The following is a 19,292-nucleotide window of genomic DNA, read 5'->3' on the forward strand; positions in this document are numbered from 1 at the left end:
TTGTACAATCACTCAGAATTGAGAAAGCTCGTTGGAAGAACGAGTGAAACGTTTTCAAGAAATCTACAGTATGTCCAGTTGCCTTGATTTATTCTTTACAGATATAAATCAGGGAGAATGGTGGAAAAGCGTAGAGAAGTCCCATGGGCCATGTTAGTAAGAGGGCAGCCACCTGATTTTTTTTTTCTCCTTGGGGCAGATGGAGTAGAATTTTTCTATCTTCTCGTTCTGTCTCGATGTGAACAGATCTAAAATATCAGAAGTCCCCACTTTTCTGTGATCTGATGGAAAATCCTCTGATTTAACGACCATTCCCCCTCTCTGAGAGAATGCCTACTGAGAAAGTGCACTTTTTTTTCTCCTCTTAAGTGGACTGTTGAAATGGACTTTAGGTTGTCCTCTCCCCATATAAATATGTTTCTTGAGATGGCCGCTAAGGATTTGCTCCTTGTTTTCCCCTGCCGGTTTAGATATGCCACTGTCGTCGCATTGTCAGACAACACCTTGACGTGGTGGTGTTGGATAGCTGGTTTCAAGGCGTCTGTGGCGACTATAATTAGATCCCTTGGTCGCCACTGTACCCCCGCTTTTAGATGGTTCTCCACCATCCACCAACCTAGGGATTTCTTTACCCGATATGGAATCTTTATTCTCTTTCCTAAGGAACTCTACATCTTGTCCCAGGATGAAAGACTGTGGGATCCTGGTGTGGGCCAAGGCCCAACTCACCGAGGATATTGTTGATGTTAGGAGACCCAGTAAACGCATGACATGTCTTATAGATGCTGTTCTGCCCGAACAAAAGATTCTCACTCGAGCTATCAGGTTGGTTAGCTTTTCCTGCGGTAAAAAGGAAAATAGATTATGGGTGTCCAATAGTACACCCAAAAAAAATGTTTTGCTGACGTGGAATTAGCTTTCACGTCTCTTGATTGATGAACCACCCTAAGGAAGTCAGAGTTTCCTCCACTATTTTGAGGTGATCCAGAAGATGAGATCGTCCAGATAAGGGACAACAATTATTCCCTTTAGATGGAGGAAACATACAACGTCAGCAATAATTTTTGCAAAAAGATGTGGAGCACTGGAGAGGCCGAAGGGCAAGGCCTAATACTGGAAGTGATTAAGCTTTTCTTCTATGTATACAGCGAACCTGAGGGATTGTTAACTCTCGCTGTGGATGGGAACATGATAATAGGCATCCGCCAGATCGACTGTTACCATGTAATAATCTTGAAAAAGGAGGTTCACTGCTGACTTTATAGACTCCATTTTGAACTTTTTGTAAATGACCAGAGGATTTAGTGGTTTTAGATTGTAGATAACACTGAACTTCCCACTTTTTATTTTATTTTTTATAAGGAATAAGGGGGAGTAAACCCCCTGACCCCTCTTGTCTTTGAAAAGGGAAGAAACTTCTGATTCTAGAGCTTCCTGTTTTTGCACGTCAGAATAAACCTTGTTCGTGAGGAATTTTGCTGGTGGAAAGGAGAACTTTATTTTGTGTCCTGAACTGACCTGTTTTAGGACCCAGAGGGAGGCACCTATAGCATCCCAAGCTTAGCTGAATTTTGAAAGCCTGCCCCCTACCGGACTTCTGGCGTCATTGTGACTTCTTAGAGGAGGCGTCGGGGTTGAATAAGAAACCCCTACCCCGGCCCCTGTAGGATTGCCATCTGCCCGAAGACTCCTTATTTTGGTTCGATTGTTTAAATTTGGTTTGAGAAGGAAAACATTTTCTCTTGTGAAAAAAACAGGGCTCAGATGGAAAGCCTTTCTTTTTATCAGATGCTTTCTCTAAGATATAATCTAATGAGGACCCAAAGAGTCTATCCCCTTCACAGGGAATAGCACACAAACAACTCTTTGAGCCCACATCACCCGACCAGGAACGTAACCAAAAAGCTCTACAGGTGGCAACTGATAGAGCTGTAGACCTAGCTGAGAGCCTCACCAAGTCTGTGGAAGCATCCACTAGAAAATTGGAGGCTTGTGTTAAAACCGGGATAGAGGAAAGTATTTCTTCCCTAGAAGTACCGGCTGCCAAATGATTTTCCATTTGACTAATTCCAACCAAAAAGGACCTGGCAGTGCAGGTGGCTGCTATCGCTGGTCTAAACATAGCAGACCCAGTTTCCCAAGACTTTTTAAGGAGACCCTCACATTTTTTGTCCATGGGGTCCTTTAGCAACCCCATATCCTCAAAAGGGAGAGAGGACTTTTTGGATATTTTTGCTATTGGGGCATCAGTCTTGGGGGTTTTATCCCATGTTTCACAGTCAGACTTAGCAAACATGTATTTACACTTGAAGGCTCTAGAAATAACAGGTCTTTTCTCCATCATATCCAGAGAATAGAAGGATCCGCCTTTTATACCATCATGAACAGGGATTACCCGTCTCTTCTTTTCTCCCAACCCTTGAAACATCTGATCTGGGATAGATAAGTGTTCTTTAACATCTTCCAATTTCATTGTTGCCCGTATAGTTTTTAATAAAAAAAAAATCTGTATCTTCAGGGGAGCAGAACATCTGAAGAATCAGAGTCACCCGAAAAAAAGTTCACCTTCATCCAGATCAAATACATCCGACAAAGGATCCACGGATTTTGAGGTAGATGGATAGGGAGCGGGGGGAGTCATACAATGCTCAATCTGAGTTCACCTTGTCCCTAATAAGGGTTTTAAGGTTTTCCATGAATGATGGTGACTCTTCCGCTACCACTTTATCAGTACAGCGTGGACATAGCAGCTTTTTAGTAGTATGGTGAAGACTCTTTCTGCACATCGCACATTTCTTTTTAGTAGACTCACCACCTGTGGGTATTACAGGGCCAGCCTCTTTTACCTAAGGAGCATATACACTAGGTTAGTACTAGACCTAAGGGGAGAACCCACACCTGCACCCTGTGGTGGACCTGGGACAGGAAGAACATCATCCCATAAGCAGAGGAGGTGTCTTACCAGGCTGAGGGCCTTGCAGGGATGAGCAGATCTGCGAGGGACATCATTATCCGCTGAAGACATCCTGGCAGTTTGCAGTTCAGCATATACCGCGATCTCTTGTGGAAGCAGGGTCGTTTTGATTCCAAACCCTTGCTGTGTCTTGGCTCCGCCTCCAAGCCAACGCAGAGAGCACGCTGCCTCTAGCCACACACCCCGGCCGGCCGAAGGGCGCATCGGCGTCACTTCCCTCACCGGAAGCGCGCTTGTACCGGTCAATGAAGCGCAAGGCCTTGGCTCTCAGGAATACTCCTGCACAGAGGATTTCTGTCTGCAGGACTGCGCGATGTGTCGATCCCCTTCTACTCGAGGGTAGGTACAGCCCGGGATGCCCAGCGCAGGACTTACTCCAAGAGACAGAGAACGAGAGCCTCGCTCCACCCGAAACCTCTGTCCCATGCTCAGCCCTCCTTAATACCGGCATTGGTAGGAAGGGGAAGGAGCCTAGGATGAGAAAATATCATCATCATCAGCCAGAGTACTGGCGGAGCTTCCACATCTCCTGAGGGACAAAAAACAACAACTGGAGTAGGTTGGAGGAGATGTGTCTTTTTATTTGGGCTTCCGCTGTTGTTTCCTATCCTTGGGAGGGGGGATCAAGCTCCTACCAGTGCCAGTGTGGAGGCGTTAGGGAAAATAGCATCAATGGCTACAGACAGGCTCGTCTCAGACATGGCCAATTAGCAAATTTCCAAATCAGCAGAATGCTATCTCTATTCCAGAACATGTGGATTCTGCTGCTGAAGTTATCCTTTTCGTCTGGACCTGACCTTACAGTGCATCACCCAGCATTTCTATACTCCTGAATAGTAGTTCTGCACTGATATGGTTGGGAGGGTTGAAATGCTGCATACTTGGGCAAATTTTCCACTCAGAAACCTGAGAAAGCTGGATATAAATTAGGAAATTTAAAAGAGTTGGGTAGAATCAGAAAAAATAATGAATTGATTCATCTGCACAGACGACCTGGTTTCACAGTATCATGATGACCAGTGCTGTGGATCAATCAATGAAACAATCAAGCACAACACTATCTCTGATCACACAGGCGCAGAATGACATCAGGGACTCAAGATAAGCCTGAAATATGTAAGAAATTACATATGGAAGGGCATAGCTGATAACAGGTGAATCAGAAGCAGAGCTCAGGAATTAAATCACATTTATAACTTTTTTGTGTGGATTCCTATTAGCATCTGTACCTGGATTATTTCCCCAAAAAAAGTCACTTGTCAAATACTCAAGAATTAAGAGCCCTGTTGCAAATATTGCACATTAAAGTAAAAAAATAAAATAATAATCAGCTCCGTACGCCAGCTTAAAAGAAACATTCATTCTGTTAATTTAATGGCTGTGCAATAATGAGATCCACAATTACAGTCAACTTCTTGTTGCTAGTCATCGGTTTAAAAAATATGGTACATCTGATTTAATATGAAGAACAGACGCTCCTGGTAACCCACTGAGAAAAGTAGCAGGTGAGCAGAGCCCCAGGCAGAGGTAGCCATTCTCAGAGCGGCTGGATGAGAACAGCAATGGAGTCTTCCAGTTATCCACCAAAGACGCCATATCTCCAGATAACGCTGGAGAGAACTGCAGTCACCATCCCCTCGGTGCAGAACAGGTAAGAAGATATTAAAACAAGAGAAGACCTCACCAGAGATACAGAGTGAATCAGCTGTAAGCTGCCTCCGTACACTGCATGTTATGCGTAAAATATTTCCGTGGGAAACAACGCAGGCTCCAGCTAAATGTACTTAAAATCTGTTTCATGGTGTTGATCCCAGAAAGATCTTCCCGAATTCCACTGTGCAGATATCGTAGTCTCTGGCCTGGAGAGGGTAGCAAGTGTTATCCCCCCATTATGTGGTTTTCCCAAGTTCAATTTTCTTCTGAATGGCACGTGTGGAGTGGTAGATTAGCGAGTCGATAAGTCCTGCAACTGTGTTGTGAAAGCAAAGAGTTTATCAGAGGGATAACATAGCCAGTATAGTATTACATTTCTGGAAGCACAGCGATAAGGGGTATTCCCATCCGGAAATGTATAGCATATTCACAGGATACGCCATTAAATCCTAGAGGTGGGACCTGCACCTATCTGAAGAAGAACGATGCCCTGTTGTGCTTGGCCAGGAATGGAGAGGAGGACGCGCATGGGCGGCGCTCTCAATTCACTGTTATGGGACATCCAAAGATAGCTGAGCTCACTATCTGGCTCTTTTTGGAAGTCCTATAGCAGTGAATAGAAAGAAATGTGCATGGGCAGCCTTCTCTCCAGTCACAGCAGTGTGCAATGTGGCCCCATAGGTGGGACCCACACCCATCAGATATTTATTGGATATTCCATAAATGTTCGGATGGGAATAACCCTTTAAAGGGGGTGTTATCTGCTGGCAGCATGTTATAGAGCAGGAGGAGCTGAGCAGACTGCTATATAGATCAGTTACTCCTGCTCTATAACATGTTCCTTACAGGTGGCACTGCATTTTCATGGTGACAGGTTAACTATAACTAGCAGCCACATTCATCGGCTGTATGATCATAATCTGGGTAGCACTTACCTGTAAACACTCCTCCTATAATGGCACATACTCCGGTTAGAAAGTGGGTAAATGATCTAGAATAAGGAATAAAATATTATACAGGTGTGGATTCTAGACCGTGCACATCATGGAGCAGGCAGGGCCAGAAGGTTTCTCACCTGTGCTTCTCCGTCAGTTTCACCATCATAGGAGAAAGCTCATAGAGGACAAATACCCCTGGAAGACCTTGATCACCAATCAAACCGTTGGCAATCTTTTCATGTCTGGTCACTGAAAACTGATTGGTGCGTAATACCTGGAAAAGAAAATGTGAATATCTAAGTAGACATGTCATCCATTGTAGCAAGAATACATTTCTCCAGGATACTTTACAATGGCAGTATTGGCTGCTACCATTCAAACAGCTGAAGATTACCTGGTCTCCCTCTGATAGGGTCCCCTATGCAGGTATGAACATATCAGTGCCTGCACGTACCCAAGAAGACCCGGTAGTTTTCAGATGTGAAGGTCGAAAAGAAAGGAAGACATCTTTTAAAGTGAAAGCCCACCCTTGAATACCATTTTACGGATTTATTTTAATATAAAAAGCTCCAGACTAGGTAAGGAGGAGTCTTAGATCTTGTTTGCATTCCGAGCTTTGTCTTTTTGACCCAGTGCTTCAAAACCCCAGCATAAGCACAGATCTACAAGATAAAACTCTGGCTATCAGTTCACTCCACCTTAAAAAAAAAAAAAAGAAAACTGCTTTCTGCAATGCAAGGTATACAGAGAAAGCTGTCAATCAGTGGTGGGATTGAAGGGGGAGATGGCAGCTCATGAAGATTAAGGAATCCACTGCATACATGCAGCATTGTGAGGACTCCAGCAGATACACTGTGATTTTAGAGCACTGGAATCTGGTTCTTTACCACTGCTCTAAGATAAAGCAGATTCCCTTTAGAAAACCCAGACAGAATGGTCTGCATGTCGATGTGCAGAACTAGTCTCACCACAGTAACTTCGTATCTTACCTCTCCATCTACTTTCACATATATTGTAGGAACAATTTTCACAAAGTACTGGAACATCATCGATGCTATAAAAAGAAATAAAAAAATAATTAAAAAAAAGACAATGAAAATAGGAAAACACTTGTAGATGCATCTACTCCATTGTTATAAAAGCAGTTCTGGCACCTGGATGAACCCTGCCAGGCATAAAGCCTGAAAAAGTATATGGTCTGTTGGTATCAACCCTATATCATATGTCATTCTAAGAGACCTATATTTTCTGTTTGCTAGCGGCAGCACCCGATACGTTCCATTGTGAACGCACCGGCCAGCCAGCCATCGAACTGGAAATAGGAAGCGCTCATATGCGCTCCACGCCTGGAGCGCATCGGTAGGCACACGATCTACCCAGCCGCAGTGTGTAGGGCTGATTCGCTCCACAGTGGAACGCATTGGCTCCTCTGATTGGAAGGAGCCTGCCCTTTGTGCTGAAGCGCAGGACCAGAGGCACTGTTTTTGGCGGTTCACCAAGTCACTCTCACACCCCATATAAGCAAGGTAAGTTCAATAGAGATTTTATGTAGGTTGTTCCTGATGAAGGTTTTTTAATTTTTTTTTTAAATTTCTTTTTTTTTTTACACCCCCGAAACGCGTTGAGACGGAATTTATAAAGCAATTAAAGAAGTTGGACAGAAGCCCCATTTGGAGTTGGCTGCATTCATCCTCTTACATTCTACAGGCGATTCAGGCAAGGGGGTTCATTGGTAAACCGGTGACTTGAGCTTATCTGGTCGACCCCCCCCCCCCCGCTGAAGTGAGTTAACATCTCTTATATTTTATCCATTATTTTATTTGTTGCTGCCCCCCAAATTTTTTAGATTAATTATTTTAGGTGGCAGAACGCTTTTAATTATCTAACTTTACTGCACTTACTGGGTAATTTAGCCCACAAGGTAAATTTTCACATTACTGGGCACTTCGTATTGTGTTAGAAATTTTTGGGCTAATATTGTGGAGAGGGCTGGTGCTCGAACATTGTATTTTTTTTTTATGGTCTAAGGGTCGTGGGTTGATCCCCACAGACCATAGACTCTTTCACTTGATTGCACAAGTGGATAGGTTATCCACTTGGTTTTTTTCCCCATAAGCTGCCCCCTCTCCACTCGCAATCTCACTCCAATCCCACCCTTCACTAAGGTGTATATAGCCAGTTTTTTTATATCCTTATTGACAGCCACTTTATCAACTCTCCGCACCCTTTGGCGCCTCACGTTGATCCCATCGCCAGGATACTCTTTCCTTAAGATCTGATTAACCCTCACCATTGTTTCTTTTTTATATAGGCATAAAGCCTGGCAGGGTTGAGGACGCAGATTAAAACGATACCTGTCTTATGTCTGTCGGTGGCATCATTGCGGAGAAAACTTTACTTTTAAAATGATGCAAATGAACTATTCGAGCACCAGGAGGCGGGCTTCCCCTGGTGCTCCATAATGACGCCCCTCTGCTTTTCATCACAGCCCCTGGCCTTTAGATTGACAGCGCTAGACTGCATTCGTGTGCAGAACATCTCGTGCACACATCTTCGGCTTCGACCCGACAAGCGAAGATGATGTGCACACGCGCCATTCTGGACACGAGTGCAGTCTAGCGCTGTCAAAAGCAGAGGGGCGTCGCTGGATAAGCCTGCCTTATTTGCATAATTTCAAAAACATGTTTTTCTCCGCAACGATACCACCAACAGACATAAGATGGGTATCTATCAACAGCCACAGCCAACAGTCCCTTAACCACTTACCCCCTTCCTGACAGAGCCTAATTTTGCAAATCTGACACGTGTCACATTATATGGTAATAACCTTGGAACACTTTTACTTATCAGAGCCATTCTGAGACTGTTTTCTCGTGACACATTGTACTTCATGACAGTGGTAAATTTGAGTCGATATATTTCACCTTTATTTATAAAATAATCCAAAATGTACCAAAAGTTTTGAAAAATTAGCACTTTTAAAAATGTCAACTCACGCATTGCACCCGAGCGGAATACTCGCCTGCGTGAAAAGGGGCCTAAATGTGTAGCCGGTAGAGCAGGTGGTCACATCGCCTAGGCAACTGTACAATGCCATACATATCCTTATCATCTAATCTGTTTTTATTTTCCAATTGCAGATTTTTTTGTTCTATTCCTGAACATGATTATGGGGCAGCCATCTTGCCTGAGCTATATTTAACAGCATTTAGAAAGCATTAAGGAAATTGCTTTACGGCAGTCCCATGAGCCATAGACACAATGGTCTGGAGGAGACCCTATTGACTTCTATGGGAGAGTTTTCTAGACATGCTCTGTAACCTGTGCAGAGGTCATTGTACAAGGGAAGACTAGATAAGATTTGACAATCGCCTATTGTGAATGAAGAAGTATCCTGAAATATCTATACATGGAGATGGTATCATTACAGGCAGGATTAGAAAGACAAATAAGCAAATAACTGTGATAAGTGATCTGTACAGACCACGAAAAGGCACCTGTTATTAGGCTTAGTGGCCAGTCCGAAAACTGCAGGATTTTAAGGTTTTTGTTTAAAATATAGATATTGACTCGGAGAATTTAAAATAACAAAAAATTATTAAAAAATATGTTAAAATGCGATTTAAATAGGTTGTTTTCTGTTGACGAATTCCCTTTACGGGAACAGATTTTTTTGCGACTGTCATGTCGCAGCATGTCACATTGCGATACCACCGAAATATATTTCATGAAAAGTCGCCATGTAACAAAACCCTTTTGTGTCGCAGCATGTCAATTTTCTCTACCCTTTGCAATGCAAAGGAAAACTGCAGCAAATCTGTGAAGCAGATTATTTGTGTCCCACGTGGACAGAGCCTAATAGTGGGCTGTCTCTTCACAGACCAACTGTTGGTGAATTGCAGACGTCATCAACTGCAAGCACCATTTAGGTTTTCACTGCGGGCAACGTAGTGGGGGTTTCTCAAAGGCAGGATGTCACACTGCATCTATACTCGATTATTGCCATGTTCAATTAAGTAGACTGGTTGTTTACATCTCTGCTGTTTTTGTGTATTTAATGCCATCATTATAGTAAAGTTTGCGCCATTTTATAGGAATCTGATTCAGTAGTGTTGCTGTAAGGTGTCATACTTTTATGAAATTGAGATTTTCCTACATCTCTATATGATAGAAAAATATAGGACTAGTGATGAGCGGCAGGGGCAATACTCGAGTTTGTGATATTTTGCGAATATTCGCCATATATTCGTGAATTAGAGGATTCATTATCTCAGTCATTATTTTCTTGAAAAATTCGCAGTACGAAAAGTCGCAATCAACACTACTCCTAAAGTCAAAGATATTGCAGCCTTCTCATTGGTCCACAAGCTAGAAGCAGGGAGGGATCAGGTGTACTGTTTAAAAAATAAAAATAAATCTTGAATATTTGAAATTACGAATATATATCACTACTGTATATTCTAAATATTCACGAATTCTCGAAGTGCCGATATTAGCCCAAAAAATTTGCAATTTGAATATTCGTGATCAACACTATATGGGACCTACTTTGTTTTTTAGTTTATGTACCAAGTGGGGAACAGCTTCTACAGTTGCTTGCGTGCTCTTGGAGGCACCAAACCTTACTTAGTACATGGTTGCAATTCACAGTATCGGCAGCTACTCTGTGGAACAGAACCTTCAGTGTGCACTACAGACTTGCTAATGTATAATGTACTGACCGATGTGACAGAAGGTGGACCCATCCCGGCAAGGTCAGTGAGCTGTATTATCAGTCCTATAGGTGCAAACTCAGCACAGCAAAAAATGCCAACGACAAAGAAGCTTTTCACTTACATTGTAAAGTGGACACGCTTGTCCCATCGAGAGGATTCACTAGACCTGGATAGTCTCTTCCAAAGGAGAGATGTTTAATATGATGCGTCATATTAATCTGTGGGGGAAAATTACTTTGGTTTAGGATCTTTTATTTTAAGTGGAATGACTTGGGGTAAAAATCCATAACAGATTACAGTACAAGGAAAGTGGATGAGATTTTACAAACGTTAGCCACATGCTGTGAACAATTTCTGCACAAAAACAGGAACATGCTACAAATTTTTAAATGCTCATCAGGTTGTGGATTTACCGCAGATCTAGCCATGGATTTCACCATTTATCAAGGGAGAAAACCATGGTGAGACCACAGCGAATTTTACAGTAAAGTCTGTCTAACACAATTACAAATATAAAAAGGGACATTTGCTCAAGTAAGCAAAGGACTGTCAGGAGGAAAAAGCTCAATTTTCATGCAGCGATCTCCTCCACAGTATGGGGAGGAGCGTTCATGAATGCCATCGCTCGTCCCCATACAGAATCATTGTTTGCAGGAAGCAGAGGCTGTTTAGACGGCACAATTTCTTACCGTCAAGCGATGATTTAGGTAACCGCACCAACGATCCTACTACCCGATGAATGAGCACTTTGCGTAATCTTTTACACAGGCAGATTATCACTAACAAGAGTTCATCTGAACGCTTATTAATAATCTGTCTGATGGTCGGCCGGGGTAAAGGGGCCTTAACTTACCATTGTGATCCATCTTAATCTGTCTCAGTCTGACACTCAGTTTGGTTTGCTGAATATAATACATGTGTTAGATATATACTTATTGCCAAGGACAGAGTAGGCTCCCTTACTGTCAGGTCATCCAGTCACTGGCAATAAATATACTTCCCTAGTATAATAAGGTTATGTGCATGGAAACTGATATTAGTATCAGCACAGCAGCATATACAAGAACAGAACTTACTGTGTCAAGTCCAAAGCTTTGCAGGTCATGGACTGTTGGAGAGAAAAAGAAGTAAAATTAGCACATTTAAGATTAAATGGGAGTACATTCTGATGACCCAAATCAGTGCTCTTTGTGTAACTTTTCCTAGCAACACGGAGTAAAAAGTTTCTTCATATGTTGGATACAGCAAAATGCTTTTAGCACCTACAGTCTAGAAGCAACACCAGGACCCTCCATCTGAGCCAGACTAAGGTCATCAAAAAGGGTGGGGGGGGGGGGGGGGGGGGGTTCAGCAGCACTGCAGCGATTGTGGTTGTAAACCAGCCACTAACATTTGTTAGTGTTACAGCTGTCTGAACACTGCCCTACTGTATGTACAATGCTGTTTTTGGTGTCGTTTTTTGAAGCTTAAATGGTTTTTTTTTTTTAGAGATTTTTTTAACTGAACACCCATCCTCTGAATAGGTCTTCAGTAGTGTTGAGCGTGCAGTATTAGAATGTATGGGCTCTGATGAGCCAAAGTAAGGTATTCGCAAAGTCGAGCGGGACTTCGTTGAATAATATCGGTAGTTGATTTTTAAAAGTGGAAAACCATTTTAAAACTTGAAACTGAACTCAGCTTTGGTTCCAAGTTTTAAAATGGTTTTCCACTTTAAAAATCAACATCCGATGTTATTCAATGAAGTCACGCGCGACTGAGAATAACTTGCTTCGGCTCATCGGAGCCCATACATTCTAATACTGTACGGAGACTAATCTCTGTACAGTATTATTGCAAAGTTTTGAACAAAGTGACTTTGGATGAAGCATCAGAAGCTCACTTCACTCAACACTAGTCATTAGTATCTGATCGGTGAGGGACTGACACCCAGAATCCCCAATCAGCTGTTTGAGAAGGCACTGGCACATGATGTAGACCCCCGGTCCTCCACAGATCAGATAGTGATGACCTATACAAAAGGATAGTAGAGAGATATATATGAATGAAATATAAGTTTAACTGAACCTTTTTCCATAAAATTATCATCTGCTTAGCTCCTTCTGTTCTATGACCCACTGCCTACAGATAGGACATCATCAGTTCCCTTTAACTAGTATAAGAGCCATGCCACACAGTGCAGTTTTGTAATCGTTCAGATCATCGCTAAGAAGCATTCGTATAAATGCTCGTTAGCGATTATCTGGCAGTGTAAGGCTGAGTTCACACGGGCGAGATTTCCGTGAGGGTGCAATGCGGGAGGTGAACACATTGCACCCGCACTGAATCTGGACCCATTCATTTCTATGGGGCTGTGCACATGAGCTGTAATTTTCATGCATCACTTATGCGTTGCGTGAAAATCGCAGCATGCTCTATATTCTGCGTTTATCACGCAACGCAGGCCCCATAGAAGTGAATGGGGCTGCGTGAAAATCGCATGCATCCGCAAGCAAGTGCGGAGCGATTTTCACGCATGGTTGCTAGGTGACAGTCTATTCACTGTATTATTTTCCCTTATAACATGGGTTAAGGGAAAATAATAGCATTCTGAATACAGAATGCTTAGTAGGTGGTCAATTGAGGGTTAAAAAATAAATAAAAAATTAACTCACCTTCTCCTCTTGAACACGTAGTTGTCGGTCTCTTTACTTCTTTAATGATGAGCTGCCGGGCTAAAGGACCTGTGGTGACGTCAGATCACATGCTCCATCACCACGGTGATGCATCATGTGATTGGAGCATGTGATCTGACGTCACCACAGGTCATTTAGCCCACAGCTCATCATTCAAGAAGTAAAGAGACCGGCAACTATGCGATCACAAGGAAAAGGCGAGTTAATTTAAAAAAAATTAAAAAAAAATTAACCCTCAATTGACCACCTACTAAGCATTCTGTATTCAGAATACTATTATTTTCCCTTATAACCATGTTATAAGGGAAAATAATAACATCTACACAACACCGAACCCAAACCTGAACTTCTGTGAAGAAGTTCGGGTCTGGGTACCACAGTCTGTTTTTTATCACGCGAGTGCAAAACACATTGCACCCGCGCGATAAAAACTGAACATCGGAACGCAATCGCAGTCAAAACTGACTGCAATTGCATACCTACTCGCGCTGGTTTGGCGCAATACACCAGGACGCATCGGGACCCGCTCGTGTGAACCCAGCCTAATACTGCCGCTGATTACCAGGTGGCAGGCAATTGGAATCTTCACAATCTGTTGATGGTAAACAATCATTCATTAGCGATCGCTCCTCCCCATACTAAAGGAGGAGATTGCTGCATGTACGGTAATAACAGCGGTCTCCTCCACTAGAGAGCCAGCAATTGCTTCCCTCCCGACAATCGCCTTAAAGATCTGTCCCTCTAATATAAGCCTCAGACCTATTCAAATGAATTGGGCTCAGCACAAAACACATCCTACTGATAAGAATGGCGGGGTTTCTGAATAAAAGGCCGACTATTTTCTGTAATCTCAGACACTATTTTTTATTTTATGGTTCTGCTCAGTTAGAGGCGCAAAAAAAAAAAAAAAATAACAGAAGCGCTGGGTCCACAAAATGATGGACAGACATTAACAGCGAATGGACCCCACTGACTAATGTGATCCATGGTATTTTACCTAACAGATGTGAACAAAGTCTAATGTCACTTATGGAAAAAAAAAGTCATGACATTTTATATCTTATGACCCTTTTATTCTTCTATACACACACCAACACTATTCAGGAACATTTATTACCGACATGTCACAAATCGATTTTCGCTAACTCCCAAAATCATTGCTTCATACAGGACACTGTAGACTGGAAGACTATGTGGACCGAGAGCATGACAACTATAATACAGCGACACAAGCACGACTGATGGGTGTTGTGATGAAGGATACGAGAGATAGAATAACTTACTCTCAACTGCGTGCACTGCACAGAGGAGAAGGCAGGAAGAGAAGAGAGAAATGGTTTCTTTATTATACAGCTTCTATCACACCGAGCTTTCCCTGCAACCTACTGGTCAAAGCTGGAGCTCCATAATGTATTCCCTTTCACTATAGATTAGTTGCGACCCCCCACCCAAACACTGAAATTGCAGAATGTTGATTGACCGCTTCATTCAGAGAGGGGGCCCCTCATTCTTGATAATGCAAGGGGTCAGAATCCGCCCCAATGATTTTTATTACCTATCCTGGCGATAGGGATAACATCTTTATAAAGGAGTCGTTAGACGTGAAACTTATTGGTTGTTTGGACATTACAGGTAAAATAGCTCAGTAAGAAAGGTTCCATGTGTACTAGTAAACTGCACAATACACTCTGATCATTTCTTTAACCCTATTAATGCAGAATAAATTGTAATTCAGCAACCACATATATTCAGTGTCCTGTACAACTCCTCGGAGGTGCAATATGGCAGCACAGAGGTTATCTACTGCTCTGTAGTACCGAACAGTAGGAACTATGGGGAATATTTACTAACTGATATACAACGGGTTTTCTGGCATATATCTGTTGCAGATTGCGGCGCAAAGGTTTCTTTTCACCACCATCTGCAAAATTTTCCCCACTCATGCCAGGTCTAAAAAAAGGGGGCGGGCGTGGGCACGGAAGGTGGCAGGCTGCCAGGCCCATCTCATGTATCATTTTCTATGCATAAAACATTCTAAGGAATTTGGTGAAGATTTAGACCGGTGGTGGATGTGCCGACGTTATGTAGAGGCCTGTGCCAGGGGCTTATTAAGACCGGAGTCTAAAACGCTGGTCTTCATAAATGACACCCTCGAGTTAGTATCATTAGGGAACAGCTGCTGGAGACTGGGGTACCTCAAATGGAGCGGCCTGCACTTTCTCCAGACCTGAATCTCATTGAAAACCTATGGGATCAGCTGAGTCGCCATGTAGAGGCTCGTAACTGTACCCCAGAACCTTAATGACCTGAGGGCTGCCCTTCAAGAAGACTGGGACACCATGCCTCAGCAGACAATAAGTCGACTTGTGAACAGCAGGAGACGTCGTGGTCGAGCTGTAATTGATGCTCGAGGCCACATGACAAGTTACTGAGACACTGACATTTTGTGGGGGTATACCCACCACTGGTATTGGCTTTTGTTTCAATAAATTATTTGAGATGAGGAAATCCCCATACATGCTTCTACTTAAATGCCTGACTTTCAGGATATAATATCACTGTAGTGTGAACTTTTTACGTTTTCCATAAATTTCACCTGAAAGCCAAATATCCCTAACTTTTTGTGAGTAGTATATATAATGGCCCCAAAGAGTGCCCCAGTGTATATATAATGCCCTATTTCTCCCCCCCCCCCCCCCCCCCCAAGTAAGGGCTCATGTACACAAACGTATTTTCTTTCAGTGTCCGTTCAGTTTTTTGTTTTTTTTTGAAGACCGTATGCTGAACCATTAATTTCAATGGATCCGCAATTAAAAAATTAAAGAAGAACGACATGTCCTATTATTGTCTGCATTACGGACAAGGATAGTACTGTTTTAAGAGACCAGCGGTTCCATTTCTCAAAATAAGGAATGCACACAGATGTCATCCGTATTTTTTGCGGACTGCAAAATACATACGGCCGTGTGCATGAGCCGACAGATCCTTTGTTTAAAAAAAAAAAAAAAAAAAAAAAAAAAAACACACACACAGAACTCCTCCTCTTGGCTGCTATTCACGGAGAGAAACCCCATGGAAGCACGCCGTAGTGCTTCCATGCCTCCGTTCTGCACCGCTCTTTTCAGATTGCGGACCCATTCAAGTGAATGGATCTGCATCCATGACACGTTATGAACACGGCCATTGCCCGTATATTGAAGACAAGCTGTTTGCGGACTGCAATACAGGCATGGCTGGGCAACAGCTGTGTACAGGACGCCTAAAAAGTATGTAAACTCTTGCGTGGCTCAAAGAGAGGCAAAGCAAGGGCCCTCAACATTTCAGAGACTGAGGGAACCCTGACAGACCCCAACACAAGGCAATGGGGGACTTGGGCACATTCTGGATTAGTTGTAAAAGAGACCCAGTAGAGCGTTGTGGTTTGGTGTAGAGAGGAAAAAAAATATATATAATAATAATTTTTTATAGTTTTACTTGCACAATACAGTACAAAATGCACACACTCGACAGAAAATATTAGTCTACAAGTTTAGCAAGTTGCACAGAGAGCAAACAGAAAGCATGCAAACAGACAATGCACATTACGCAGAGTACATCTTCTCTTCAAAGAGAAATTTTAGCAACTGTAAAAGAAAATGTGCTAAAGAAACAGAAGTCCCCATTCTCCCAGCCCACATAGTCTCCTCGTTTATCCTCCTGTTCAGATGCTGTTGTACTGTGCTCTGGGCATTCAACCATGCAAAAAGCTCTGAATGCTCTAAAAAGGGTTGTGGCAAGTTTTCAAGTTATCCCCCTATCCACAGGATAGGGGATAACAAAGTGATCGGTGGGTGTCTGCTCATACCCCCACGGTCCCGCGAACGGGGGGGTATCTGATGGAGCAGCAGGTTGGCCATGCGCCCTGTCACTCTATTCTCTATAGAACCGCCGAAAACAGCGAAGCACTGTACTCGGCTATCTCCAGCAGTCCCATAGAAAATGAATGGAGAAGCAGGTTCTCGGGATCGGTGGGTATCCTAATGTTCAGAACCCCACTGATCAGTTCATTATCCCCTATCCTGTGGATAGGGGATAATCTGTAAATTTGGCATAAGCCCTTTACATCCAAAGTGGGATCCAAAATGATTTTGCGATCACAGTGCCAATGACATGATGAAAGAATCTGATTTCTTACAGTAAAGGACATGCAACACTTACCATGGACATGCGACTGCTGGAAGCTTTTTCCAGGGGCAAAATGAAAGTTTCCAGCCACCTACATCCAAAGAAACAAAGTCAACTGACACCAATACCAATTTGGTCAATGAGAGCAAATCAGAGCATCTCCAAAGACATTACCTTGTTGACTTCTAAGAACCCATACACCTTGCATCCCTCATCCTTTTGCTCCTGCATCTTCTGACTGAACCCTTCCCGTTTGCACTGTTCTATTGAATCTGGAGTCTTGAATGCCCATCCTTTCCTCCGGTAAGCCTCTCGCACATCATCACATGTGTTACAACACCTGCAGGAGATAGAAGAAGAGTTAGGACTGCGCACACACAAAAAACATCTAAATATAAATTATTCTATGTAAAATACCTAAAATCCTCAGTTTCTGCACCATAGCAGCTTTCACAACGGTTTGGATCTAATGTTTTTGGGTCAAAAACTACAGGTTCTTCTGCTTGTCCTAGATCTGAAAACAGAAAATGACGAATAAAACATGGGTTAGAAATGAACATTTGGGAATTTCATAGCAGGATCGCAGTAAGAGCGCGTTTGGATTAAATACCTTGAGAAACACTGGTACAGAAACATACACTGAATGGCCACTTTGTTACGGACAACCGCCAAGTAGCACCTTAGACCTCCATTGGCCCTTAGAGCCGCAGTAATTCACCAGGGCACAGATTCCACTAGGTGTCGAAATCGTTCTACAAGATGATTGGCCCATGCATATCGCAGTCACAGCAATTTATATGGAGGGGCTAACAAACTCTGAATGAACCATTCCACCTAGCCCCCGATATGATCTAGAGGATTAAGATCTGGGGATTGTGAAGGCCAGGGAAACCAGGAAAACTACACATGACTATAAGACCCTTGTCGCAGGATGCATTGTGGTGCTGCCATGAAGGGATGAATTTGGTAGGCCACAATGCTTAGGTTCACCCTACTGTTGAAATTTCCATCCACTGGAGGACACAGGATGTGCCAAGAAATAATTCCCCACACATCACACCTATATCAGAATGAACTGCCGACACTTGAGAGGAAGGGTTCATTATGCTCCTTTCTGAACCTCCCATCAGCATGGTGCAACCAAAATCTGCATTCATCTGACCAGGCAATGTATTTATACACTCTTGCCAACTGGAATCTTGCCTTTTTGTTTCCCTTAAGCCCCTTTCACACGAGCGAGTTTTCCACACGGGTGCAATGCGTGACGTGAACGCATTGCACCCGCACTGAATTCTGACCCATTCATTTCATAAGGTCTGTGTACATGAGCGTTGTTTTTCACGCATCAGTTCTGCGTTGCGTGAAAATTGCAGCATGTTCTATATTCAGCGTTTTTCACGCAGCCCTGGCCTCATAGAAGTGAATGGGGCTGCGTGAAAAACGCATTGCGTCCACAAGCAAGTGCGGGTGCGATGCGTTTTTCACTGATGGTTGCTAAAAGATGTTGTTTGTAAACCTTCAGTTTTTTTTATCATGCGTGTAAAAAACGCATCAAAATGCATTGCACCTGCGCTGAAAAAAACTGAACAACTGAACGCAATCGCAGACAAAACTGACTGAACTTGCTTGCAAAATAGTGCGAGTTTCACTGAACGCACCCTGAACGCATCCGGACCTAATCTGTCACGCTCGTGTGAAAGAGGCTTTAGGGCTTATGCACACGAACGAGTACCGCCCGTTCTATGTACCGGAGACAGCAAATTGCGGTCCACAATGCAAGGGCACCATTCATGGGGTTCCGTGCCTCGGTTCCGCACTGCACTTTCCGGATCCGTGATGCAGCTCACAGACAGCTGGTGCCCGTATATTGCGGACGACATTGGTCATGTGCATGAGCCCTTAGACAGCAATGGCACTTTAACTAGCTGTCTGCTAATAGCTTATCTGTGATAGGAAACAAGTTTTGCATTCAGACATGGTAGTTGGTCATGTGTGCGTGGCAGCTGAAGGCATCTGTGTTGGTCCCATGTTCGTATGTGCCTGCATTGCTGAGAAAAATGAACTTCTGATATATGCAAATGAGCCTCTAGGACCAATGGGGGTGTTGCCGTTTAACCTAGATGCTCAGCTCTCTCTGCAACTGCCACGCCCTCTCCACTTTGATTGACAGGGCCAG

At 43.2% G+C, this 19,292-nt stretch overlaps 1 protein-coding gene across 1 annotated transcript in view; it reads right to left on the bottom strand.

Annotated features, from left to right (window-relative positions):
- Nucleotides 1-4,319: 4,319 nt before the first annotated feature.
- The window catches only part of ERGIC3 (ERGIC and golgi 3), a 32,090-nt gene continuing 17,117 nt past the window's right edge, over nucleotides 4,320-19,292 (bottom strand). The window contains exons 5-13 of the mRNA XM_044298831.1: nucleotides 17,534-17,630; nucleotides 17,291-17,456; nucleotides 17,150-17,207; nucleotides 11,357-11,388; nucleotides 10,402-10,498; nucleotides 6,555-6,619; nucleotides 5,703-5,839; nucleotides 5,563-5,618; nucleotides 4,320-4,943 (exon numbers count right to left, since the gene is read on the bottom strand). Coding sequence (XP_044154766.1) covers nucleotides 4,864-4,943; nucleotides 5,563-5,618; nucleotides 5,703-5,839; nucleotides 6,555-6,619; nucleotides 10,402-10,498; nucleotides 11,357-11,388; nucleotides 17,150-17,207; nucleotides 17,291-17,456; nucleotides 17,534-17,630 — 788 coding nt within the window. The 3' untranslated portion in view covers nucleotides 4,320-4,863. The remainder of the gene's footprint in view (nucleotides 4,944-5,562; nucleotides 5,619-5,702; nucleotides 5,840-6,554; nucleotides 6,620-10,401; nucleotides 10,499-11,356; nucleotides 11,389-17,149; nucleotides 17,208-17,290; nucleotides 17,457-17,533; nucleotides 17,631-19,292) is intronic.

The sequence above is a fragment of the Bufo gargarizans genome, chromosome 6 (assembly GCF_014858855.1).
Source record: "Bufo gargarizans isolate SCDJY-AF-19 chromosome 6, ASM1485885v1, whole genome shotgun sequence".
Classification (NCBI taxonomy): domain Eukaryota; kingdom Metazoa; phylum Chordata; class Amphibia; order Anura; family Bufonidae; genus Bufo; species Bufo gargarizans.